Genomic DNA, 27,784 nt, shown 5'->3' on the forward strand with positions numbered 1-27,784 from the left:
ACTTTTACGTCTTTACGCGAGCACGGCACTTGAAGAACTGAACAGATACCGAATGGATGAAGCATTTGTAGCTGGCAAGTCGCAGTTCCGTCGCGGTGTTTTCCAGTTCCAGTAAATATGCTGGAACAAAAAACAACAAATGAGAGAGGATGAACGAGAAAATTCGGTTAGTACTCAGAGACAAAGTTGCATGCAATGAAAATATAATTCATAGTGAAACCGCGTGAAACTATACAAGAGTTTGAAGATTGGATGATCCCACTGAAATCTGACCACCGGCAGCTTTAATTTTATTTCAACAACTTCAAGAAACATACTGAAATTATAACACATTTTTTCATCATTAGGTCACTTGCCCTATCTAAACTTTAAAAATACTGGAACACCGTCTTCGACCAAATGTCGTACAGACTGAACACTTAACACCTAGCATGAGACAACGGACAAGACATATAACACCCAATGGACGCGTGGAGAATTTTCCGAGCACGAAAAGTTTCCTCCTTACCGGGGCGGGAATGGAACCCACACTCCATTGCACATGTGGCAAGCCGATTGACGTTGCTAACCGCCAATTAACGACGATAATTTAATGATTAACAACCCTGGATGAATATGGTTCATTGATCAGAAAATGTTTTGTGGTGACATAATGTGCCACTATGTGTATAATGCACTAATGCAAGAAGTGGTGCTATTACCACGACTGATACATTTTCCCAATTTTTGCCTTTCTCGTACAACAAAGTTGTACCGAAAGGCTATATGATTGCTTCAAAAAAGAACTTTTGATAGAAGGCCCGGAGACCCATAGTGTTATATACCGATCAACTCAGCTCGACGAACTGAGGTGATGTCTGTATGCGTTTTTTTTTCTTCCTAAACAATGGAGGGGGAATCTGCTCAACAGACATCCTGGGTTGACCAGGAAGTGCTGGGTTAGGGGCCACCTCCAATGAGGGAGGCAGGACTGCATCCCCGACCAGCTAAACCGTTTCCATTGCCGCCAAGCCCATCGTCCCTTCGGTACAACCAGAAAGTAATGCTTCAAAGGGGGGCCAGTGCATAACGCACCCTCGAGGTTAGCTGCGTGTCCTTGCAGCATCGAACATCGTGACTCACTTTTTTAGAAGAACACCATGGTATCGTGCCAGCGCATTGCCGGCTTTCCAGGTGGCCTTACCACGCCCTATGTCCTCGGAAGGTGGGCAGGGTCGACTTCGCGCCTGCTTCCCTCTGCACGACTGGTATCAAGAATGATGATGCCGCGTGCACCCCAAATTGACCTTTCTGCGATAGGGCCTATTCGCCAGCACACAGAGGGACTTGCCGACACGGTGCCTACGCCTGCCCCAGCCTTGACGAGGACCCCTTTCCGTCCTCGGGCTCAGAACCCGCCTGGTTGACCGACGCCGCGAAAGCGACGATACCATGTTGTTTTCACGCGGCCACTTGTTCGATAAAAGGATCGAGTTCGACCACAGGGCACCGGTATGACCCATGAAGCCGACTCCGAACCCTTGGACCACCTCTTATTTGCGCCTGAACTAGCCATCCCTCGAGTCCACGCGCCACCTTCTGTGTAGCTCCGAGACGATTTGGACGATAGCCGATAAAACGGCGTTCCAGCCAACTTCATCTTTACACATCCTCCGAACTAGGTTGTCCGGGGTAGTGTCCAGACCACATGTGGCAAGCATTGTGCGAAAACGTGGGCACACGAACAACACGTGTTCCGCCGTTTCCTCTAAACCAACGCACACCGGACACTCGGGCGAGGCCGAGTGTCCGAACCGGTGTAGGTACTGTCTGAAGCAACCATGGCCTGTAAGGACCTGGGTCAGGTGGAAAGTGATTTCCCCATGGCGCCTCTTGACCCACGTACATACCTATCTCCGGTATCAACCTATGTGTCCATCTACCCTTAGTGGAACTGTCCCACGCACGCTGCCATTTGACCATTGAGGCCAACCTGACAGTCCTGCGGATGCCTCTCGTGCCGCGCATTTCAAAGCACTCTATGTCTTCACCGATAACGATGTCAATAGGCATCATACCGGTGATGACGCAGAGTGCATCGTGCGACACGGTACGGTACGCGCTCGCAACTCTTAGGCACATGAGCCTATACGTACTTTCTAACTTCGTTCTGTAGCAGTTAATACGCAGGGCCGTGCCCCAAGCTGGCCCCCATACCTCAGTATGGACAGAGCAACGCTAGCCAGAAGCTTGCGCTTGCTGGCATAAACCGCAGAGCTATTGGACATCATCCGGGACAATGCCACTATAGCTGTGGAGGCACGCTTGCAGGCGTAATTGACGTGGCTACCAAAGGTGAGCTTATCGTCGATTATTACCCCCAAGAGTTTGAAGGAACGTTCAGAGGTGATCGTGCAGTTGCCTGCCCTTATCACCGCTTGCTGCTCCGACTTTCGGTTGTTAACAACAACCACCTCAGTCTTGTGGTGAGCCAGTTCTAACTTCCTGGAACTCATCCATTCCTCCACAATTGCGATCGAGTGGGCTGCAGTCAACTCCACCTCTTCGATCGATTCGCCGTAGACCTCCAGCGTAATATCGTCAGCGAAGCCGACGATTACCACGCCCACCGGGAACTTCAACCTCAAGACACCATCGTACATGACGTTCCATAACACCGGACCCAGTATGGAACCATGCGGAACCCCTGAGGTTATGTCAACGCACTTCCGACCCGCCTCCGTGTCGTATACCAGTACTCGATTCTGGAAGTAACTTCCGAGAATCTTGTACAGGTACTCGGGAATTCCAAGACGCAGGAGCGCATCTGCAATAGCTGCCCAACTGGCACTATTGAAAGCATTCTTCACGTCGAGAGTCACTACTGCACAATAGCGAACTCCCCTCCTCTTACGCTGGATAGCTATCTCCGCGGATTTGGTAACCGACAAGATAGCGTCTACGGTCGACTTACCCTTTCGGAAGCCAAACTGGTTACTCGATAGACCATCCGCACCCTCCGTGCGTATCAACAACCTGTTGAGGATGATCTTCTCGAGCACCTTCCCCGCCGTATCAAGCAGGCATATTGGTCTATATGCCGACGGATCCCCCGGTGGTTTTCCCGCCTTTGGCAATAGGACCAAGCTCTGCCTTTTCCATGCTTCAGGGAAGACTCCCTCGTCCAGGCATCTCTGCATGACAGATCTGAACATCTCGGGAGCCTCGGCAATGGCCGCTTTAATGGCCAGGTTCGGAATACCATCCGGTCCTGGCGCCTTACCTACACTAAGGGACTGTGCAATCCCCGCAAGTTCCGCCACAGTTACTCTTCCCTCGTCGGCCACCCTGGCTCCTGGCAGCTCCACGAAGGAGGCCAGGGGCTTGGGCCGTGACGTGGGAAGAGCCCCGCGATGATCCTCTCCAGCATCTCTGGAGACCGCTCTGTAGGGGCCATCGCCCCACGTGTCTTAGCCATTACGACCCTATAGGCGTCACCCCATGGATTCGCGTTGGCACTTTGACACAGGCCCTCGAAGCAGGCTTTTTGCTTGATCTAATCTCAGTCTTCAGAGCGGCTCTAGCAGCCACGAACGCCACCCGTCGTTCAACACGCTCCTCTTCTGTGCGTGCTCGCTGCATCCGCCTCCTTGCCCGTAGGCAGGCGCGGCGCAGGTTCGCAATTGCTTGAGTCCACCAGTAAGCCGGTGGTCTCCCATTCCTAGGGTGGACTTTCCTAGGCATGGTGGCATCGCATGCACGCGAGAGTACTGTTACCAGCTGCTCGCCACTCAGACCGAGAGTATTGTGCTCGCGGCGGAGCGCTTCCTTAAACACCTCGTCGTCGAAGTATGATGTCTTCCACATACGATGACTAGGCCTCGCCCCTTCTTCCGTCCGCTGAATGCTGGTCGTATAGTCGATACTGTAGCGAACCGCCAGGTGGTCGCTGTGAGTGTAGCCATCATCTACCCTCCAGTTCGAACTACTCGTTTGGCCAGGGCTCCAGAACGTAACGTCGATAATCGACTCGGCACCGTTCCAGCTGTAGGTATTTTTGGTACCGACATTAGCCAAGTCCACATCCAACATGGCCAGTGATTCCAGCAGGATCTGCCCCCGTTGATTCGTGGATCGGCTTCCCATTCCACGGCCCAAGCGTTGAAGTCCTCCGCTATCACCACCGGCCTACGCCCCATCAAGTTAGCCGTCAAACAATCTAGCATTCGACCGAACTGCTCGATCGACCATCGAGGAGGCGCATAGCAGCTGCAGAAGAAGACCCCGTTGATTTTGGCAATGACGAAGCCCTCGTGTGTCGAAGACACCAACTCTTGAACTGGGTATTTCCCCGTTGTCCATATCGCCGCCATTTGAGACCCATCGGTGACCCAATTACCGTTCCTGGCGGGTACCCGGTAAGGATCTGCTATGATGGCGATATCCGTCCCCCATTCAGCAACTGTCTGACGCAGCTTTGCTGGAACAGATCAAACAGTTGGGAGGGTTCGTGCAGCATTGTGCCTTATGTCCCTCCAATCCGCAGCGTCGACAGAGCTTGCTTCTGTCAGTGCCTTTGCAGTCCCATTGCTTGTGCCCCGGTTCCAGGCACTTGAAGCAAACTTCGGGTTGCTCGTATATGCCCACAGGGCATACCGACCACCCCACCTTGACGCTCCCTAACTTGATTACCTTGGAGGCGTCAGCTGCAGGTAGCCGAACCAATGCTACCTGTGTCCCTGCTGGACCTTTCCGTAGCCGAACGGCTGCGGTGGACGCCTCCACTTCACACTGTCGCCGCAGTGCCGTGACGAGCTCTTCGACTTCGGTGATCTCGTCCAGGTCTTTAACCCTTAGATTCACCTCCGTCGTGAGTGCCCTCACCTTGACCGTCTCGCCTAGGACTTCCTCCGCCAACTTCTTGTAGGCGGCGCCCTTTGCGAGACGCCCCGCTTTAGCTCGAGGATCATCTCGCCCGTCCGGGTACGTCTTATTCGACGTACGTCGGCGCCGAGTTCACCGAGCTTGACGTCACTCCTCATCGCCTTCAAGACGTCCGAGTACTTAGCCTCGTCCGTTTTGATGACTAGGGCATCGCCCCTGGAGCGATTGGCGCCTACCCTAGACTTTCTGCTACCCTCATTCGCCTGGGCCTTCTTTTCGGCCCTTGACGTCTTCGGTTTCCTCTTATTCTTGACCAGGGTCCAGGAGGCGTCATCTCCCTCTATTTCCCTGGTCTGGGGCGGCTGAGAGCTCTCAGCCTGCCGTAACCCCTTACCACCGTCTTTCCTGGGTGGACGGACCTTTCCAGGTCCTTCCTCCCCCGGTTTGGAGATACCTGGCCGGGGTTCGGCTTCCCAGCCCCACTACCCTTGTTCGGGGTAGTAACCCTCCGCGTTTTGGGGCGGCCCCCAGGGAGCTCATCCCCTGGAGACTGTCTCCCCCGTTTTTGTGTCTGCTCCGTTGGAGCAGCCACCCCCGACGTGCCCGCGAATACTTGAGCCTCGATCTGGGTAGACTTTGGCACCACCGTCTTCGCTGGCACGTCCTCGGTCGATTCGACCTTGCCCAAATCCGCGAATTCTTGGGCCTCAGTCTGGGTAGACCTTGACTCCATGGATTTCACGGGTTCGCACTTGGCCGTCCCGACCGCCGTTTCCAGCTTGGCGTCCAACATCGACTTTCGAAGTTTCTGCAAGCTCCTTTTGAGGTCCTTACTGATATTATGCTTCGATGACGCAAAGTCGATGATGGCGTCCAGCTGTTCCGTCGCCACCTCGAAGGCCGAAAGCCCATCGCGTTTGCGGTTCATCGCCTCCACAAGCCATGGGCCGTCAATAACCTCTACCGGCGTTTTTAGCCAAGAGGAAGGTTAAGTGACCCACGCTGGCGCTGCGCACTGAGCTGACGACTATTGCCTCTGGCAATGAACAACCCACCTCTTGCGAAGGGGTTGTCGCCTACACTACTACCACTAGTTGAAGAATTGCCTTGGTTTTCCATTTTGGTCCCACGAGTTGCTCGGGAAAAGAGGTCCACCACGCCAGAGCCCAGCATGACGCGGTAAGGGACAATTACTGTGGAGGGTGCCCAGGTATCCCACAGGCTCCGTTAAAGGCCTAGCTTATTATTTCACCCCCCTGGCCATGCATCCCCTCGGCACGGGTCGCTTGACGCCTTGGGATTAGGGGTTAGGGACAATGGTCCCGGTCTGACTCGCAGTGGCCATGGGGAGGGGTCGTCAAGCCCTTGGACAAAGTCCCTGCTGCCCCAGATGTCTGTATGTGTGTATGTATGTATGTGTGTGTGTGTATGTGTGTATGTGTACAAATTTTGTAGACACACTTTTTGGAACTTAGCATCATCCGATTTACTCGCAACAAGTTGCATTCAACGGGGAATGCGGTCCCATTGTTTGCTATTGAAAAATGGCTCGATTGGAGATTGCATTTCGGAATTATTGAAAAATCATTGTTTTTTTCCCAAAAAAAAAAAATTCAAAACCAAAAAAAAATTTTTTCCGGAATGATGGCGATGCATTTTAACTAATGCAAAAACATGCAAAATGATCGAAAAAATCTGATCTATTCTCCTAAAGAGCTTTTTTGACCTTTCTAATGTGATTCTTTCAATATATTTTATAATGCACGAGAAAGGCATCATCACTGCTAGGTGGATTAATCTGGGTTTTTTATTACCGATTGCTTATGAATTGATCTTATCTACTACACCTACCTCCTCGTGGTGCTGGCCGGGATACGAGCAACCTTAAGGAAGATCGGGTAACCAACCGCTGTGGGTACTACAGTCGTACGCTGACAGGGATGGGGGTTTGATCCTATCTCTGGAGGTGCAAATCTTACCGAGCGGCTGTTCACTATGTTAGGAGCGACTCACAACAGCTTCTGCTCCCCATGTCAGGGGCGGCTGATCTTCATCCGAGTGCAAACGAGAGACTCTAAGCAAAATTGTGCACCATGGTCCATCGGCAGAATAGTCCTCTAGAAATTTAGGGGGTTGGTGTTAGCCGCTGCAAAGCCAGCTTTTAAAAAACCAGCAACGAATAATCAGCGAGAAAATACGAACCGGAACAATAGGCAAAGACTTCGTGGAACTGCAAATCTCTCAACAATCAGAGCACACGCATACTCGCCGATGTGCTCAAGGACCGTGGTTTCGGTATCGCGCTGCAAGTAATCATACCATCTACCAGAGCTGCAGCAACACCCAACAGCTAGAAACAGCTTTCATAGCGATATGCAAAGGCGCGTGATCGGGTGGGGGTCGATTAATAAGAGAGTGTGCAGGTTGAGGATCAAAGGCCGGTTCTTCAACTTAAGCATAATGAACGTGGATACTGCATATGCGCAGCATCTCGTGGCAGCATTTCCGGAAGACGGAGAGCTCGATGGGGCCCCTCTTGATGACTGCTGGAATACAGTTCAAGCAGCCATTAACGACACAGCGGAGAACAACGTCAGGTTTGTGGGACAAAGTCGGCGGAACGATTGGTTCGACGAAGAGTGCAGACAGATTCTGGAGGAAAAGGACAACGCGGGGGATCGCGCTGCAGCAAGAGACCCGGCAGAACGTGGAACGCTATAGTTGAAAGCGGGGACAGCAGATGGAACAGGAGTAGGAGATCAATTAGACCTGGTTTAGGGCCAGACAAGCTTGTATTACTTGCCGTGAAGCTGCTCGATACTTCTATTTTCCCGTGCCCGGCGGAGAGACCTTAAAGGCGAATTTCAAAATTCCAGTCTTCAATCCACAACCGAAATCGCGGAGTGAGCGATCTTAAATTAACAAAATATGATCCACAATTTCAGGGTGGAGTTGGTTCCAGTCCGTAAAAAAGGCACCCAAGTCCAGAGCCTATGCTAAATCCAAAACGAAAAAAAACCGTTACTGCCTAAACTCAGCTCCAATAGTTTGCTACACGCAAAAAAATGTTGCGGTCGAAACTACCATTCTGAGGGTTAATTTAAGAATACGCACCGACGATTTTCAGCAGACAACAAACCCGTTTGATTTTACCATGCGCGCAGTAAAAATCAACTGTGGTCCTAGTGGAATGTTGTTACATGAACTGAATCAGTGGTGAATTTGTCCGAATGCATGGTTAATTTAACTGAAAATTTGTGGTTGTTTTAAAAACATGGCGTAGTCTACAAAATAGTAATTGTTACCATGGATTTTTTTTCTGTGTAGGGAATATTGCGTTGAACAATAAGTCTTTCTGCTCAATTATGCTCTTAACACATACTTTTTCTTTTTATTAGCGCTATTTGCATGGCACCTTTAGTGCAGAATTTGAAATTATCTCTCCTTCCATAATTTTCCATTTCCCCTCCAATTTTCCATTCTTATTATCTAGAATACAATTTGTCATACAATTTTGGTTTCGTTTACTTGTCCCAACGCATACCATTGACGTCCAACGGCGTCCGGACGCACGTGCATTGGTGGGTGGTACTGGTTCACCTGATTGCATGGTTTAGCATACGAGTAGCGGCCTTCTAGTGTCGGGTCTGGGCACCACTACGTCGAACCGGTTCGTATCCTTGCTCACTGTGGTTGCGGGGTCGTGACTACTGTTACTGCAACGGTCACCAACGAGTATCAGGGCGGCGCAATGACGTGCGGCCACTACTGGTGACGTCTAGTCGATGTCACACGATCGAGTTACCGCGTGGTTTCACCACAACGAGTGCCAGTGGCGCCGGGAGTAGGTGGGACAAGTAGGACATGTCCTACGCACAAATTTCCCTGGGTGGGACAGTCAAAGCATTGTTCTACCCATGATTATTGGTAACACATATGAAGTCATTAGCTGGCAAAAATCTGTGTGTTATTAAAAGGTGATTTCAAATTTAACCAGAGTCTTTAGAATAATCACAGAGGTTTCTAAAACTGATTGTTCTTTAGGACTTTGAGCACTTTATAATCTCGAAAGCGTTCAAGATGTCTAAAGCAAGGATCTTTTAGATCATCTTGTAATTTGGGTTCAATCATTTAAGAGTTTATCAGTATTACCTCATTCCAGAACTGCCTATGATCCCATATTTGTAACAATCAACAAAAGTAGGCATGGAGGAAATGGAACGATGTAGTTTGTGATATGCAAAAGTATGCAAATCTCAATGATTTTCTAAAAATTCCCAAAAATTGCACAAACACTTTATCCAGTTGGAAGCTTTGGTAGAAACATTTTCATTACTTGGTGTTTGAATGAAAACTTCTTTTCAAAATTTTTGTACGCAGCACATGGCGTACCGGCAATAAAGTTTTCTAGTGTTACGGTTATGCGGTCACTATGCTTAATGTTACAAAACAACTTGGTAGTTTTTTCAAGGTTTTTGGAACTAACTTTCTTATTTCATCTGGTCAGCTGGAAGAACTAGCAATTTGGAGATGATTCGTGAGCTTATCTCAAAATCGACAAAAATGCAAATGTTACAAATATGCGATCATGGGCAGAGAAGCTGATCTTCAAAATGTGTAGTATGGTGAACTTCTTATCTGAAGATTTTTCTACAACTCTGCCTAACAAAGCGTTGTTTGAGTTTCACTAAAAACGGAGGTAATGTGCTAGTTGCAGTAAATTATACTATATGATAACATATATCAATCATTCAGTTTTAGTTACTGCAACTGGCGCTTTATGTCCGTTATAAGTAGAATTCAATTAACGAACTATTAGCACCGACGAACCGACGTGTCACCTAATGGAAAATAATTCAAATTTGCTGCCCACGACGCCATGATGAAAAATCATTGAACACTATCGCCACCCCCATAATGGCTCGCGAAGTTTTCGTAGCTCAGCCACCAACCTACGTGTATTAACATTGCAGCGGAGTTGTGTCTTAGCTCATTTGACAGGAGCGATCGCCCGCAAAAGCGAATGGCCGTTAAAAAGTGTGAGACAATCAGAGAGCGCCAGTGACACGTCGGTTCGTCGGTGCAAAAGATATTTTAGTTACTAGATAAAGATTGTCGCTACTGTTCCCTTTGTTCTGCTGTCCGAAACATGTGTGGTACATACCTGTCAAATCGTATGGATTTTCCTTCTTTGACATTCAGCTCCCCTATCCTCGCCAGCAAAAGATGTTCCGGACAGCGACGACAGCGACAATCTTTATCTAGTACTAAAATATCTTTTGTCGGTGCTATTAGGCAGAGTTGAAGAAAAACTTTCGTACTAGAAGTTCACCATACTAAACATTTTCGAATTCAGCATCTGGAACGATTTATTGACAATCTACTAAATGATCGAACCTAGATTACTAAATGACCAGAAATATCCTTGGTCTAAAAGTTTTCCAGAGGTAAAAAAAAGTTGTTGAAATCAGCAAAAAAGCAATAATTAAATTTTTTGAAAATGTTGATAGATGAAGTACGTTTAAATGAATTATTGAAAACCCAATGAAAAAGGTTTTCTACAAACTTTAAGAAATTCATTAAAATCTGAGGAACCACAAACATCCCAAAGTCCACTTGAAATCTGGTCCGTAAGAAATTCTGAGCTCTCAAAAGATTCTTTGGCAATCATACGATTTCTTAAAAGTTCGCTTTGAATCGCTAGATTTATAACCAATAATAAGCAATAATTGATTGAAACCATTGAAGATTTATACAAATTTCTGTGATCCATGACTTCTGCTGGAAGCTTTTAAAAATGTTCGATAATCGTGAATTCAAATATGTATGTCATGCTTCTTAGAAATCCTTAAACAATTTTGGAAAACAATATTTTTCCAGAGAATCGTAGAAAACTTCTCAAATTATCTGAGTACTCTGTCCGCAATAATCTAGAATTGATTATGTTGCTGCCGCAAGCATAACTGTCTCATATCGATATGGATTTCATTTCAACATGGGACGGTAACTTTTACGCTTTTGGCGGTAGTACAGGTAGAATGTACATCGATTTCAAAAACAAGCTTGGTGATCTAGTGGCTACCGCTTCTACCTATAAGCAGGAGGTCGTGGGTTCGATCGCATGCTCGTCCTTTTCTTATGCTGTATGTTTTAATTCTTTCTGTGTTTCACGTTCTACCGAAACTAAAACCTTCTGCCATATCTTCCACACTAACAGCTCCAAAACCTTCCGTGGCACCTAGTTCTCTGCACCTCTGTAGTAAGAGACGCAGCTCTCGGTGGTCACGGGTGGAAGTGAAACTACTCTCATGCCATATTCTAGGCTTGTAACACCCACGAATTTTTGCGAATCGCTTGAAGCCAATGCTAATACCATAACTATTACTCAAACTGGCACTTCATATTTGTCCTACCCACGACTCGCAACGTGGATGCGCCTCTGACGAGTGCCATGGCACGTTCCCCCTAGGGGTCCCACCTTCATTCGAAGGAATTCTTCACAACGATTTTTTTTCTCGCGCGACAGAACGGAAAACTTTTCCTCTACACCTATTTTCATCGCTGTCGGAATACAACAGTCCTAGCTACTTGCAAAACTACAGCGCATTTAGCTCGATGATATTCACTCAATTTTGATCTGGTATTTTAATCACGATGGCTTCTCAAACTCGTGGCTTATAACTTGCGACTCACTTGCTACAGAGCTGTTAACGCTTGGATTGTCATGACAGTCTGCCTAGCCAACAACCGCTTTACGAATCCGAAGTAGATCATATCATTCGGCGTATTCCTAAGGTCTTTATCAAAAGATGAATACCTTTAATCGCGCATCGGAGATGCGAATAGAACCCCTCTGGCGTATTATCGCTCGAAAAAGATCAGAGACTGGATGCGCGAAATCGGCTACTATAGCAAGTTGTGTGCAAGTTAGGTTGTACTTTATGTATTATTTTTTATTTCTATTATGTTTTTCCTTTTTTATCGATTATTTTGTAACTCGTTACACAGGCAGGATAAGGATGGGAGTATCTTGACGAATGAACATGTGGTGATCGAAAGGTGGAAGCAGCACTACGAGGAACACTTAAATGGCTCTGAAGGCTCCCACGCAATACAGCGGAACGGCGACGGAAACGACAAATTTGACAGTTATCCCATATATTTTCTGTCAGCTTTCCGTTTCCGTCACCGTTCCGCTGAATTGCGTTTGGGGCTTGAAAGAACATGCAGTGAAGATCAAGGCAACGGGGGAGACGACTACGTCAGTTCAGTGGATGATGGAAGTCAACCATACCTAGGGACGTTCCTATACTTCAAATTATCGATATTTGATTCGATACGATAATCGAATCAAAATATCGATATCTCCGATATATTGGAATGAAAATGATATATCGGAAAATCATACGATATTTCAGAAATGAGAATATTTAAAATATATTTAATGTAGTTATTCAATTATTATCGTTCTATTTATTTATTACCAGACTAAGGCCGGAGTGGCCTGTGCTGCACATAAAAGTCTTCTCCATTCAGCTCGATCCATGGCTGCACTTCACCAACCACGCATTCTGCGGAGGGTCCGCAAATCGTCCTCCACCTGATCGATCCACCTTGCCCGCTGTGCACCTCGCCGTCGGATCGTTGTCGAGAACCATTTTCACCGGATTACTGTCCGACATTCTGGCTACGTGCCCGGCCCACCGCAGTCGTCCGATTTTCGCGGTGTGAACGATGGATGGTTCTCCCAACAGCTAATCTGCCGTGTCAAGCATATCTGTCCCATGTCAAAAAATATGCAACTGAGAAAAATGCGATTGAAGTTGGAAAGATATTTTTTAGTTTGTAGCTAAATTGCCCCATTAAATTTTGATTAATAAACGTATATCGATGAAAATAGTGTATTTCTAATGACTTAGTATGTTTCAAAAGATAAACACTGTTTTTTAGTGGAATTTATTCAGTGGGACATTTATGCTGCGAAATTGAAGACAAAATTGATAATTCCAAGCATATTTGTCCCAGTGCTAAAGTATCATCAGATTACTTTGCGCTTAGCAAAAGTTTAGTTGGGTCTGGATAACAACCTGTTTCAAATTAGATGCATTAAATCTTTTCAAAGCGTATTGTAGTAAAGGGCCGTACACTAATAACGTAAGCTTTTGGGGAGGGCTTACGCTCCATAGAAAAAAATATGTATTAAAAAGCTGACATGGGGACGAGTGTGTCTGAAAACCCCAGAGATATTATATCTTACATAAGTATAAGGACAGTGAGAATTGGTTCCTATACATAATTTAATCCTGAAATAAATTCTGGTCAGTGGCGTAGCCATGGGGGTGGTTTTGGACATGACCCCCCCCCCCCCAGAGACAAAATTTTCAGAAGAATTTTTTTTTTTCGAGGAAAAAAAGTTCGGAAAACTACCCCCCTCCCCTCATTTTCTGGCAACGCCACTGGTTCAGGTGAATTATGTTTCAGCGCAGATGGATTTTTGGAAGAAGCATCAAAATCAGATTACGTGGTAACTCAATACCGCAATACTGCGAAAGTGTTTGATGATTCCTATAAAATTTGTTTCAGATTAGCATCTGATGTGTCGAGTGGAAACTTCCACCTGTGTGTGGTGCGTGTGTGAACATTTGTAAACACATGTTAAGGACCATTTATTCGTAATAAGTTGTACTCGACGGGAAATTCGGCCCCATTGTTTGCTATTGAAAATCGATTAGTCACTTTCGAAGCTTTTGGAAAATTTTGTATATATGTAAATTAATTGGGCCTACCTTATAGCCATGCGATTAGAAGCACGACTACAAAGCGATGATGCTTAGGTGGCGGTCAAAGGAATTTTCGGGTGCAATTAGGCATAAAAGTATTATCGTGTTAGCCTTATCATATACGAATGCAAAAATGGTAATGCCAACAAGAAAAGAAGAAAAAGTCTAAATGAATACAAAGAATGCGAATAAAAATGAGAGACTATTCTCACTCAAATTTTAATATAAATCATCTTAATATGCTTCAATTATTACTTTTCAATTTTCATAATGCACAAGAAAGGCATCAACGATGTTAGGTGGATTAACCTTTTTCCCATTGAAACTATACCACAACCCATATTCTTTCTCTGAATGATTTGATAATGAAAATGGGCCTCTTCGAAGTAATTTAATACATGTTATATGAAATTTGTTTCAATGGGACAGTTATGCTTGGAAATTCTACAATGGGACAAAATGACCCGATATTTTTTCGCCAAGTTTTCGAACAAACTATATGTATTTATTTGTTCACAATAAAATATACATTAATTTAGAACGTTTGGTGCATAAAACTCAAAAATGATAAAAATCGACATGGGACAGATATGCTTGGGACGGCAGTAATGCAACTCGTGGTTCATTCACCTCCTCCACGTACCGTCCGCCATCTGCACCCCACCATAGATGGTACGCAGCACTTTCCTTTCGAAAACTCCCAGTGCGCGTTGGTCCTCCACGAGCATCGTTCAGGTCTCGTGTCCGTAGAGAACTACCGGTCTTATAAGCGTTTTGTAGATAGTCAGTTTGGAACGGCGGCAAACTCTATTCGATCAGAGCGTCTTGCGGAGTCCAAAGTACGTACGATTTCCAGCCTCTATGCGTCTCCGAATTTCTCTGTTGGTATCGTTATCGGCGGTCACCAGTGAGCCCAAGTACACGATTTTTTTCAACCACCTCCATTTCGTTACCACCGATAGAAACTCGTGGTGGGTGGCTTACATTGACCTCTCTTGAGCCTCTTCCTATCATGTACTTCGTCTTCGACGTGTTGATGACTAGTCCAATCCGCTTAGCTTCGCTTTTCAGTCTGATGTAGGCTTCCTCCATCCTCTCAATGTTACCTGCCATGATAGCAATGTCGTCGGCGAAACTCGTGTCAATCCCTGCCATTCGTATTACTCCTTCCAAAGCGATGTTGAATAGCAGACACGAAAGACCATCACCTTGCCGTAACCCTCTATGCGTTTCGAAAGGACTCGAGAATGCCCCTGAACCTTTTTTCTGTATTTCACCTCGGGTTATTCTGATTCTTAAGGCTACCTTACACCTCGGGAAAATTTTCCGCCGGATTTTGAATCACGTGCATTTTAAATGGGGCCGGGATTTTGATTTCCTGTGCCCAAAAACATCGCATATGTAAAAATACATGGGGAAAAAATCCTGTCTGTTTCTTCCTGAACATTGCTGTTCGGATAACGGCTGAAATTCTGTGTAGCAACCACCCTTTTGGCGTATGTAGCTCAAAGCTAGAAAAGATACCATTTATTAATGTTTTCAATCGCATGTTTTTATAAGGTTACCTACATTTAGTTTCACCCTTAGTCATCCAAAACAAATTCACAGAGTCGGGCTATAGGGTTTTTCCACGTTGTTTCTGAAGGAACGTATAACGTAGGTTATCACGGATTTCAATAAGTTTACTTTAGCGCAGGCCTACCTTTAAGTTCTGTTCTGATTTCTAAATTGTTCCCGTACTGATACCCTACTGGATCTACGCTGTGCCCTAAATACAATGATTTTAGGTTAAACGAATAGTATTCACTAGTATCGTATGTTTATATATAATAGTTTCAAATTCATTTTCACTTACCTAAACAAAGGTTTGTTGCCCACTAAATCCTATCACAATCGATCGTAGCAGTTAATCTGACTTGGAATTAACCTTCTTCGGATATTAGAAAAAACTTACGAATAAGATGTTGGGGTCATATTGACCCAGAAATGTAAATGCTTATAAAACAGTCAAATTATAACCGAATTACAAAGTTTATATACCGTTCGAAAGATAAACTCATCAATTTTGTGGCTATGTGGTGATATGCTGGTTCTGGAGACAATGGCCACCGGAAAACGACTTCCACGGGGACCTTGTCGGTCATATAAGGGGAGCTTAAAAGCCGCTTCATATATGCCTTTCGATCGCTAATTCTTCATAGATTCTCTTAAAACGGTAATGTATGGTCCATGAGAGGGCTTCCGATGAAAGTGGCCACTCCTGGTACATGCAAGGTGCCCCCGGGGAACCCGCAGGAGGGGACATTTCCGTTTTAGCACCAAAATATGCCGTGCGGCGGCTCTTTCGTCATGATTTTCCACCAAACAGATGGTTATGCGCTTGAAATCGATAAGTGACCACATTGGCCACTCCTGGTACATGCAAGGTGCCCCCGGGGAACCCGTAAAAGGGGACATTTCCGTTTTAACACCAAAATATGTCGTGCGACAGCTCTTTCGTCATGATTTTCCACAAAATAGATGATTATGTGCTCGAAATCGATAATTGACCACATTGGCCACTCTTGGAACCTATGAGGTGCCCTTGAGTAACCCGTAGAAAGGAATATTTCCGTTTAAACTCCAAAATATGCCGTGCGGTGGCTCATTCGTCATGATTTTCCACAAAATAGATGATAATGTGCTCGAAATCGCTAAGTGACCACATTGGCCACTCTTGGAGCCTATGAGGTGCCCTCGGGGAACCCGTGAAAGGGGACATTTTCGTTTTAACACCAAAATATGCCGTGCGGCAGCTCTTTCGTCATGATTTTCCACAAAATAGATAATTATGCGCTTGAAATCGATAAATGACCACATTGGCCGCTCTTGGAGTCTACCAGGGGCCCCCAGGGAACCCGTAGAATGGGATATTTCCGTTTTAACACCGAAATATGCCGAGCGGCGACTCTTTCGGTGTATTTTCCCACCAAAGAGATGGTTATTTGCTCGAAATAAATAAGTGACCACATTGGCCACTCTTGAACCTATGAGGTGCCCTTGGGAAACCCGTAGAAAGGGACATTTGACACCGTTTGACACCGAAATATGTCGTGCGGCGGCTCTTTCGTCATGATTTTCCACAAAATAGATGATTATGCGCTTGAAATCGATAAGTGACCACATTGGCAACGCCTGGAACCTATGAGGGGCCCCCAGGGAACCCGTAGAATGGGACATTTCCGTTTTAATACCGAAATATGCCGTGCGGCGACTCTTGCGGTGTGTTTTCTCATCAAAGAGATGGTTATTCAGCTCAAAAACGATAAGTGACCACATTGCCTACTCTTGGAGCCTATGAGGTGCCTTCGGGACATCCGTAAAAGAGGACATTTCCGTTTTAACACAAACATATGTCGTGCGGCAGCTCTTTCGTCATGATTTTCCACAAAATAGATGATAATGCCAGTGAAATCGATAAGTGACCACATTGGCCACTCTTGGAACCTTACAGGGGCCCCCAGGGAACCCGCCGGAGGGGACATTTCCGTTTTAGCACCAAAATATGCCGTGCGGCGACTCTGTTGGTGTGTTTTCCCACCAATGAGATGGATATTCAGCTCGAAATCGATAATTGACCACATTGGCCACTCTTGGAACCTATGAGGTGCCCCCGGGGAACCCGTAGAAAGGGACATTTCCGTATTAGCACCAAAATATGCCGTGCGGCGACTCTTTCGTCATAATTTTCCACAGAATAGATTATTATGCGCTTGAAATCGATAAGTGACCACATTAGCCACTCTTGAAACCAATGAGATGCCCACGGGGAACCCGTAGATGGTGACATTTCCGTTTTTATACCGAAATGAATAAGTGACCACATTTTCCATTTTGGAACCTATGAAGTACCGTCGTGGAGCTCATAGGAGAGGACATTTCCGTGCATACTCTTACTTAGGGCCGATTCCCACGTAGCGTGTTTTCTAGCTGCGTGCACGCCGCGTCCACGCAAGGTACCCGGCATCAGATGTAGTCGTGCACACGTTTACGTGCAAGCAGCGTGAAAAAACTTTACGTGGACATCGGCCCTTAAAGACATGCCATGCAGCGGCTCTTTCACTATAATTTTCCATCAAATAGTTGGTTATGCTCTTGAAATCTATCTAATATCAACCCGGGGGAACCCCAGACCCAGTTTCGGTAATTGTGGAGTGCCGTGAAGAATCCATTGAAAGTGTCTGTGCACACAAAATCTCACTCACTTTTTAGGAACCTTTCCTCAACCGAATTATTCGCAGTAAATAGCATTCGACGAAAATCTTACCATATTGTTTCCTATTGAAAATTGGCCAGATCGGACTATGGGCTCCGAAGTTATGGCCAAAATACTAATTTCAGCAGCTGCATGGGAAAATCACTTTTCTGGCACTTAGGCTCAAAATTTTAGAATGCAAATAAACAAATATGAAAAATAAGAGCTATCTACCTATTACTGCTATATTAGACTTTTCTTATATATTTCTCAACCCTTTTGAACGAACGATAAAGGCACCATCACCACTAGGTAGTTTAATCTTGTTTTTTTTTTCTATCAAATAGGTCATTCATTCTGAACCTAATATCTACAACCTACAAGGTACCCGCAGGAGTCTCGCAGAAGGAGAGATTTTTTTTTATATCAAAATGTTGCGTTTTCATATCATTGTCCACGGCGATCGGTGAAAACCTTAAAGTTCTATGAGTCGATATTGAAGGGACCATCGACTAATGGTAATATCGAGATGCGGAATAGAAAATCCTTATAGAGCTGTTCGAAGGAATCATCACAGTAGCCCAGAAACTATTTTTTTAATTTGACTCATTACTCAATTTCAAATGAAGAACAATTTCAAGCGCATAACCAACTTTTTGAAGACTTGTGGAAGATTCAGCTGCCGCAAGCGGCACAGCACATTTGAGATAACCATGAAAATGTCCTCTCCTACGGGTTCGCAGGGCATCTCAAAGATTCCAAGAGTAGATAATATCACTAATCAACTCAAAGCACATGACCATTGGTAAAAAAATAACAAAGAGCCACCGCACGGCATATTTTGGTGTTAAAATGGAAATGTACTCTTCTACGGGCTCCCGGGGGCACCTCATAGATTCTAAGGGTGGACAATATGTCAATAATCGATTTCGAGGGCACCTATTTGGACGAACCAGGCGGGATTTATGGGTGAACGCTCTACCACAGACCAGGTGTTCGCCATACGTCAGGTATTGCAGAAATGCCGCGAATACAACGTGCCCGCACATCATCTATTTATCGACTTCAAAGCCGCATATGATACAATCGTTCGGGACCAGCTATGGCAGCTAATGCACGAAAACGGATTTCCGGATAAACTGATAAACGGATAAACGGTTGATCAAGGCGACGATGGATCGGGTGATGTGCGTAGTTCGAGTTTCAGGGGCATTCTCGAGTCCCTTCGAAACGCGTAGAGGGTTACGGCAAGGTGATGGTCTTTCGTGTCCGCTATTCAACATCGCTTTGGAGGGAGTAATACGAAGGGCAGGGATTGACACGAGTGGTACGATTTTCACGAAGTCCGTCCAGTTATTTGGTTTCGCCGACGACATTGATATCCTGGCACGTAACTTTGAGAGGATGGAGGAAGTCTACATCAGACTGAAAAGCGAAGCTAAACGGATTGGACTAGTCATCAATACGTCGAAGACGAAGTACATGATAGGAAGAGGCTCAAGAGAGGTCAATGTAAGCCACCCACCACGAGATTCTATCGGTGGTGACGAAATCGAGGTGGTTGAAGAATTCGTGTACTTGGGCTCACTGGTGACCGCCGATAACGATACCAGCAGAGAAATTCGGAGGCGCATAGTGACTCCGTCCAAAGTACGTACGATTTCCAGCCACTATGCGCCTCCGAATTTCTCTGCTGGTATCGAATAGAGTTCGCCGCCGTACCAAACTGACTATCTACAAAACGCTTATAAGACCGGTAGTTCTCTACGGGCACGAGACCTGGACGATGCTCGTGGAGGACCAATGCGCACTGGGAGTTTTTGAAAGGAAAGTGTTGCGTACCATCTATGGTGGGGTGCAGATGGCGGACGGTACGTGGTGGAGGCGAATGAACCTCGAGTTGGATCAGCTGTTGGGAGAACCATCCATCGTTCACACCGCGAAAATCGGAAGACTGCGGTGGGCCGGACACGTAGCCAGAATGTCGGACAGTAATCCGGTGAAAATGGTTCTCGACAACCATCCGACGGGAACAAGAAGGCGAGGTACACAGCGGGCAAGGTGGATCGATCAGGTGGAGGACGATTTGCGGACCCTCCGCAAACTGTGTGGTTGGCGAAGTGCAGCCATGGACCGAGCTGAATGGAGAAGACTTTTATGTGCAGCACAGGCCACTCCGGCCTTAGTCTGATAATAAATAAATAAATATTTGGACGAATGACGCATGACATATGTTGGTGTAAAAATGGAAATGTCATCTTCTACGTGTTCTCCGAGGAAGCCTCATAGGTTTCAAATGTAGCCAATGTGGTCACTTATCGATTTCGAGCGCACGTCCATCTGTTGGATGGGAAAACACCAAAAGAGCCGCCGCACGGCTTATATTGGTGTAAAAATGGAAATGTCCCCTTCTACGGGTTCCCTGGGGGCCCCTCATAGGTTCCAGGCGTTTCCAATGTGGTCACTTATCGATTTCAAGCGCATAATCATCTATTTTGTGGAAAATCATGACGAAAGAGACGCTGCACAGCATATTTTCGTGCTAAAACGGAAATGTCCTCTCATACGGGTTCTCCGGGGGCACCTTGCATGTACCAGGAGTGGCCAATGTGGTCATTTAGCGATTTCAAGCGCATAACCATCTGTTTGGTGGAAAATCATGACAAAAGAGCCGCCGCACGGCTTATTTTGATGTTAAAACGGAAATATCCCATCCTGCGGGTTCCCCAGGGCACCTTGTATGTACCAGGAGTGGCCAATGTAGTCTTTTATCGATTTCAAGCGCATTATCATCTATTTTGTAGAAAATCATGACGACAGAGCCGCCGCACGGCATATTTTGGTGCTAAAACGGAAATGTCCTCTCCTGCGGATTCCCCGAGGGCACCTTGTATGTACCAGGAGTGGCCAATGTGGTCTTTTATCGATTTCAAGCGCATTATCATCTATTTTGTGGAAAATCATGACGACAGAGCCGCCGCACGGCATGTTTTGGTGCTAAAACGGAAATGTCCCCTCCTGCGGGTTCCCCGGGGGCACCTTGTATGTACCAGGAGTGGCCAATGTGGTCACTTATCGATTTCAAGCGCATAACCATCTGTTTGGTGGAAAATCATGACAAAAGAGCCGCCGCATGGCATATTTTGGTGCTAAAACGGAAATGTCCCCTCCTGCGGGTTCCCCGGGGGCACCTTGTATGTAGCAGGAGTGGCCAATGTGGTCACTTTTCGATTTCAAGCGCATAACCATCTGTTTGGTGGAAAATCATGACAAAAGAGCCGCCGCACGGCATATTTTGGTGCTAAAACGGAAATGTCCCCTCCTGCGGGTTCCCCGGGGCACCTTGCATGTACCAGGAGTGGCCAATGTGGTCACTTATCGATTTCAACCGCATAACCATCTGTTTCGTGGAAAATTATGACAAAAGAGATGCCGCATGGCATATTTTGGTGCTCAAACGGAAATGTCCTCTCCTGCGGGTTCCCCGGGGCACCTTGCATGTACCAGGAGTGGCCAATGTGGTCACTTATCGGTTTCAAGCGCATAACCATCTGTTTGGTGGAAAATCATGACAAAAGAGCCGCCGCACGGCATATTTTGGTGCTAAAACGGAAATGTCCTCTCCTGCGGGTTCCCCGGGGGCACCTTGTATGTACCAGGAGTGGCCAATGTGGTCACTTATCGATTTCAAGCGCATAACCATCTGCTTGGTGGAAAATCATGACAAAAGAGCCGCCGCACGGTATATTTTGGTGCTAAAACGGAAATGTCCCCTCCTGCGGGTTCCCCGGGGGCACCTTGCATGTACCAGGAGTGGCCACTTTCATCGGAAGCCCTCTCATGGACCATACATTACCGTTTTAAGAGAATATATGAAGAATTAGCGATCGAATGGCATATATGGAGCGATTTTTATGCTCCCCTTATATGACCGACAAGGTCCCCGTGGAAGTCGTTTCCCGGTGGCCATTGTCTCCAGAACCAGCATATCACCACATAGCCACAAAATTGATAAGTTTATCTTTCTAACGGTATATAAACTTTGTAATTCGGTTATAATTTGACTGTTTTCTAAGCATTTACATTTCTGGGTCAATATGACCCTAACATCTTATTCGTAACTTTTTTTGTGGGGCCGTTCCTGTTGCACCTTAAAATACTTTTTTCATGTCAGATGCTTCATTTCCACAAAATATTAAAAGTCAAGAAATTTCAGAACGATCGGATTATCAGGTAAAAAGTTATTCTACTTTGAAGTTTCGTTTTGGGTCATATTGACCCCAACATCTTACTAAGGTTAATTATAAGAAAATTGCACGTTTTGGTTGGATGTAATAATTCTCGGAGTCACGATGTTTTGATGTTTACGAACGACGATAACGTCATGGGCTTGACGTTCATTGACAGGGTCGGACAGCTGAGGGGTTGTCACTCACAACTTCACCAGTGCTGCCAGTGGCCGTAACATCCCCCGCCCCGTAACGAACCTCCGGTCCTACTACCGATTCTTCGTTACTATCTCCTTCAATCTGAAGCACTGCCAGCTTGGTTACCGGACGCTTGAATACCCCTTTTGATGTTCGGATCATAGCTTGACGAATTCGTCCATCCCTGCCAGGAATCACCGTCAAAACCTGACCTCTAATCCAGCCGTTGCGACGACCTTCGTCGACTATCAGCACTAGATCGTTTTCAGCTAGATTTTTTGCGTCGCTGAACCATTTGGTCCTATTGGCAATCGTCGGAAGGTACTCGTGAATCCAACGCCGCCAGAACTGGTCCACGAGCTGTCTGGCCAAGTTCCATTTTTTACGCGTGACCTTCATTGGCTCCGACAACGCCCTAGGAGGTTGGACGACCCCACTTGAGCTGAGTAAAATGAAGTGATTCGGCGTTAATGCTTCCTGATTGGCGCTGTCCAATGAAATGGCGGTTAACGGTCTGGAATTTACGATTGATTCAGCTTCGAACGCGATAGTCCACAGTGTCTCGCCATCCGGGTTCCTATCGGCACATAGTGAGTTAAGTGCCACTTTGACAGATCTTTCGAGACGTTCCCATGCACCACCAAAGTGCGGTGCCGACGGAGGATTGAAGATCCACTTGGTAGCAGAGCTGGTAAAGGTCTCTGCTAGCTCATGTTCAATCGCTTTGATCTCTTCAAGCAAATCTCGACTGGCCCCCTGGAAGTTTGTCCCATTATCTGAGCGAATTTCAACGGGCGATCCTCGGAGTGCAATAAACCGACGAATAGCCATTTTACATGACTCGGTGGACAAAGAATACACGACCTCTAGATGCACGGCTCTCACGGTGAGGCACGTAAACAACGCGATCCAGCGTTTAACGCAGCTGCGACCAACTCGAACCTGGGTGGGCCCAAAATAGTCTAGGCCAACGTAGGAAAAAGGACGTATCATGGCCGCCAGACGTGAGTCTGGCAGAGGAGCCATCCTAGGTGTTACTGGAATAGCTTTGGTAATCTTGCAGGAGTAACAATCCTTCGATACCCGTCGAATCAAAGTACGAAGGTTGGAGACGTGGAACCGCTGACGAACTTCGTTTTGAACCGTCGCATGGTTGGCGTGCAGATATCGGCAATGGTACCAATCGATGATGAGCTTGGTGAGATGGTGATGACGTGGCAAGATAATCGGAAACTTGAAGTCATATGTGACGTACGGAACTGCGCCGATTCGACTGTCCACCCTCATTACGCCGCGATCGTCTAAAAATGGCGACAATTTATATACAGGACTAGTTTTTTCGATATGTTTCTTGGGGGTCGCGTTTCCCGATTCCAATATAGCTATCTCGTCCGGATACGCTGATTGCTGCACAGTTCGCCAAAGGCTATTCTCTGCTTTGAGCAATTCCTCTTGTTTCAAGTGCCCTGTTACTAGTGACTGCTTCTTGCTCCTGCGATAGCAGTTATCGATGTAGCGGTGCACGTAAGCCGCTGTTCGCAGAAGATGATTCCACTTGGAGAATTTGTTGATTTGGTACACGTCCTCAACTTGACGCTGTTGATGTGTAAGACAGGCCCGTAGTTCTTCCTCTGTATTCAGCGATTCTGTCGACCTTTGCTCAGGCCATTCTGCTTCAGGTTGGTAGAGAAATTCGGGCCCTAGAAACCAGCGGGACGTCACATCTGTACTAGGTCCTTTTCCCCACTTTGTTGCATCGTCGGCAGGGTTGTGCTGAGTTGGAACATATTTCCACTCGTACGATTCGGTTTTGCTAAGGATTTCTCCGACTCGAAATGCTACAAACTGTCGGTAGCGGCGATGTTGCGATTGGATCCAAGCGAGCGTTGTTTTTGAATCTGTCCACATCATACGACGTTTGATGGGGAATGTGTGATACTCCATCACCGCCTTGGCTAGCCTCGCACCTAAGAGGGCCCCCATCAGCTCCAAACGGGGAACGGATAGTGTCTTTAACGGTGCCACCTTTGCCTTGGCCATAACTAGCGCAACTCGCACTTTTCCGTTGATCACGGCCCGATAGTAGGCTGCACAAGCATATGCCTCTTCGCTCGCATCTGTAAAGACGTGGAGCTCTACCGGACCAATATCCACTGCAGTAAGTCCTGGAAAATAGGCTCTAGGTAGTCTCATCTGGCCAACATTTTCGAACAGCTTAGTCCATCGGACCCAGCGCGAGTAGACTACTTTGTCTACCTCGTCGTCCCACTTCGTCTGGTTGCGCCAAGTATCTTGGATGATCATCCTGCCCTGAATCGTGATGTGCGACAAGATTCCTTGAGAATCAAAGAGAGTCATTACGCAGCGCAAAATGTTCCGCTTCGTTAGCGCAATCCCCTCCAGCTGAAGCTCACTGCAAAAAGCAAGAACGTCGTCTTTCGGGAACCACATGAGTCCCAAAACTCGTTCCGCTCCGCATTCTGCATCGATATTGATGGCATCCGATTGGAGTCGCTTAGTTTCCCCGACCCGTAGCAGAAGGGCATCGGAGGTAGAATGCCAGTTTCGCATCTCGAATCCTCCCCGTGTGTGAACTTCTTTTACTTCGAGTACTGTTTTAATTGCTTCCGCTTCTGTGTCGAAACTGTCGAGGTAGTCGTCGACGTAGTGCTTCTCTATAATCGCTTTAGCTGCCTCCGGGAACTCCGCTTCATGCTCCTTCGCGTTCAGATTCTTTATGTATTGGGCCTGACAGGGAGAGCATGTGGCACCAAAGCTGCCTACATCCATCACGAATGTTTTCACTGGTTCCGAGTGGTGATGCCGATACAAAAACCTCTGGCTGTGTGCATCCTGTTTTCGAATTCTGAACTGATGAAACATTTGTTTCAAGTCTCCGCAAACTGCAACCGGCCGCTCACGGAATTTGCAAAGCACCGAAGCGAGGGGAGTTAACAGATCCGGTCCCTTGAGAAGCATAGTGTTCAACGAAATATTTCCGACCTTCGCCGCCGCATCCCAAATAAGTCTAATTTTACCCGGCTTTTTGGGGTTTCTCACAGCACCCAAGGGTAAGTGCCACACCCTGTGAGGTTCCGTCGTTTCAATTTCCATCGGCGTCACTTCATGGATGTAGTTGCTTTCCAAATACTCGGCGATTTGCCGCTGTACGCTCGCTTGCAGCTCTGGGTCTTTACTCATCCTTCTCTCAAAGCATTCCCAACGACGCTTTGCCATGGGGAAACTATTGGGGAAATTAACTCGATCATACCGCCAAAGCAGCCCTGTCTCGAACCTAGTACCAATGCGCTTCGTTGTTGTTTCTAAAATCTGACGGGCTCGCTGGTCCTCTATCGATTCCGGACCTTTGTCTGCTGAGACACCAACGCTCTCTACCGTGAAGTGTCGCTTGACGAGATCATGCAGTTCTTGGTCAGCTTGGTGATCACCTTGACATTCGCAAACGTGCAGCGTGAAGTTTGTCGCCTTTTGTCCATCAGCGGTGTACCCATAAATTGACCAGCCAAGACGTGTCTTGCTGGCTAGAGGATCGCCTAGTCGACCTTCACGCAAGTTCAGTGTTGCAATCAAGCTGGCATTATTGGAACCGATAAGGATACCAGGTGTGGCTGTTTCGTAGCTACTGACTGGTAAGCCCCGAAGATAGGTGTACTGCCGTGCCAAATCTGCATAGTTCAACGTTTGCTTCGGAAGATTGAGGCTAGCGACCGTCCTTGCATCGTACAGTGTGAACAGTTCGCTTTTTCCTTCTCCAGAGACCTCCAAGCGAATCCGTTGAGACTTAGGTTCCTGTCGAGTTACGTTGCTGGTCCATGTTAGACAAAGGGAAGTGGTTCACCGTCATAGATGCCTAATCGGTCAGCAATTGATTGTTCGACCAGACTCATGCCCGATTCATCATCCAGGAACGCGAAAGTTTCTACACATTTACCCTTCCAAATCAGCTTTACGGGAAGGATTCGAAATAGTGTAGATTTTTTGGTAGCATGATGTGCATTCAGTCCGTCCCTAGGGGTCTCGCATTGCTTCACTGACGTCTGTTCTTCTTTGCGTGGTAATTGATGCTTAGGTGCTCCCGAGTGCAGCAGCCGATGGTGTCGTTGCTGGCAGCCATCCACGCCACAGTGAGCTTGCAGCTTGCAAGGGCGTCGTCCATGCTTTCCTAGACACGTGCGGCAGAGGTGGTGATTTTGAACGATCTTCCAGCGGCTTTCAGGCTCCCACATCTTAAACGTTGCGCAATCTTTCACCTTATGGCTGCTTCCGTTACACGCCAAACACAACAGCTCTTTGGACTCCTTCCTTTTCAGTTCGTCTTCTTGGTTGCCTCCCTTCTTGGATAGTTCGCTGGCTAGGTGGGCATTGAGAAAGTTTTTCTCTCTTGCACGATCCGACCTGCTCGGACGCGACTGCTTACATTCCGTTGTGATGGTGACATCCGAAGCAGCAGTCACCAGCATAGACATATAGCCAGCGAATGTACGCAAATCAACCGCCGCAAACTGTTGTTTGTACAGCGCCCAATTCAGACGCTGTTGCGCCGGAATCTTCTCTACCAGTTCCCGTAGAAGAACTGGGTTACACAGGTGTGCCACTTGCCCGGAAGCTTCAACATGGTCACACAGGTTTTGGACCGCCATCCCGAATGTTATCAGCGTCTCCAACTTGTCCGCCCTTGGTGCTGGAGTATCGCGAACCTTGTCCAGTAGCGTCTGGATGATCAGCTCCGGTCTTCCATATAGCATGTACAAAGTAGACATTACTTGCGGGACACAAGCCGGTAGAAGCAAACGGCTTTTCACCGATTCGAACGCCTTACCCTGCAGCGCACGTTGGAGTCGGGCCAAATTCTCGACATCGGAATAGCCGCACGCATTTGTGGAATTCATGTACGCACTATAAAATAACGGCCAATCTTCTGGATCTCCTCGGAATGGCGGGAGCTCCTTTGGCATGACCTGTCTCGCCATCAACTGATGCTGCGAAGGGCCCACCAGATACGACATCGGAGGTGCAGGAGTAAAGTGTACTGGAGAATGCCCCCCTAAGGAGGCTTGTGGAAAAAGCGGCCTAGGTTGTATTCTGGGAATGTGTGTGCTTATTGCTGACGCACCATAAGGTTGTGTCTGCGGTATCGAAGCCGTTGGGATGGTAGGGCAGGCAGTAACCACATTTGTCATATTATCATTCGCCAACCCGAAGGAACTTGAGTGCTAATTGTGAATGCACTCGTTTGATGAAAGTTGTTCACACCAAGCGGCGAGTACCCAGACAACAGCGGAGTGGCAATCGATGTAAGCGGAATTGGCTGAACCGGACCCTTAAGACTATTGGCTGAACTACTCAGTCCGCCAAGAAATATTGAAGACAGCGACGGATCGAATACACTTCGGTTGAAAGAGCCCGCAGTTGTCGGGGTGGAACTGTCGTTGAGCACAGGTATGGCTGATGCTGCTACC

At 46.9% G+C, this 27,784-nt stretch overlaps 2 protein-coding genes across 3 annotated transcripts in view; both read right to left on the reverse strand.

Moving 5' to 3' along the window:
• LOC134202650 (myophilin-like) overlaps positions 1 to 134 on the reverse strand; it is a 99,579-nt gene extending 99,445 nt beyond the window's left edge. The window contains exon 1 of one of the 2 annotated variants that reach the window (XM_062677674.1): positions 1 to 134. The gene's annotated coding sequence lies outside the window, so the exon portion shown is untranslated. The other variant, XM_062677675.1, reaches the window with a different exon arrangement.
• On the reverse strand, positions 5 to 27,331 carry LOC134202630 (uncharacterized). The gene is made up of 3 exons (XM_062677648.1): positions 26,361 to 27,331; positions 22,322 to 26,130; positions 5 to 120 (listed from the first exon to the last, which is right to left on the reverse strand). Exons 1-3 carry the CDS (start codon positions 27,329 to 27,331, stop codon positions 5 to 7), a joined length of 4,896 nt encoding a protein of 1,631 aa, XP_062533632.1.
• Between the last annotated feature and the right edge of the window lie 453 nt (positions 27,332 to 27,784).

This window comes from Armigeres subalbatus, unplaced genomic scaffold, assembly GCF_024139115.2.
Source record: "Armigeres subalbatus isolate Guangzhou_Male unplaced genomic scaffold, GZ_Asu_2 Contig1310, whole genome shotgun sequence".
Lineage (NCBI taxonomy): Eukaryota > Metazoa > Arthropoda > Insecta > Diptera > Culicidae > Armigeres > Armigeres subalbatus.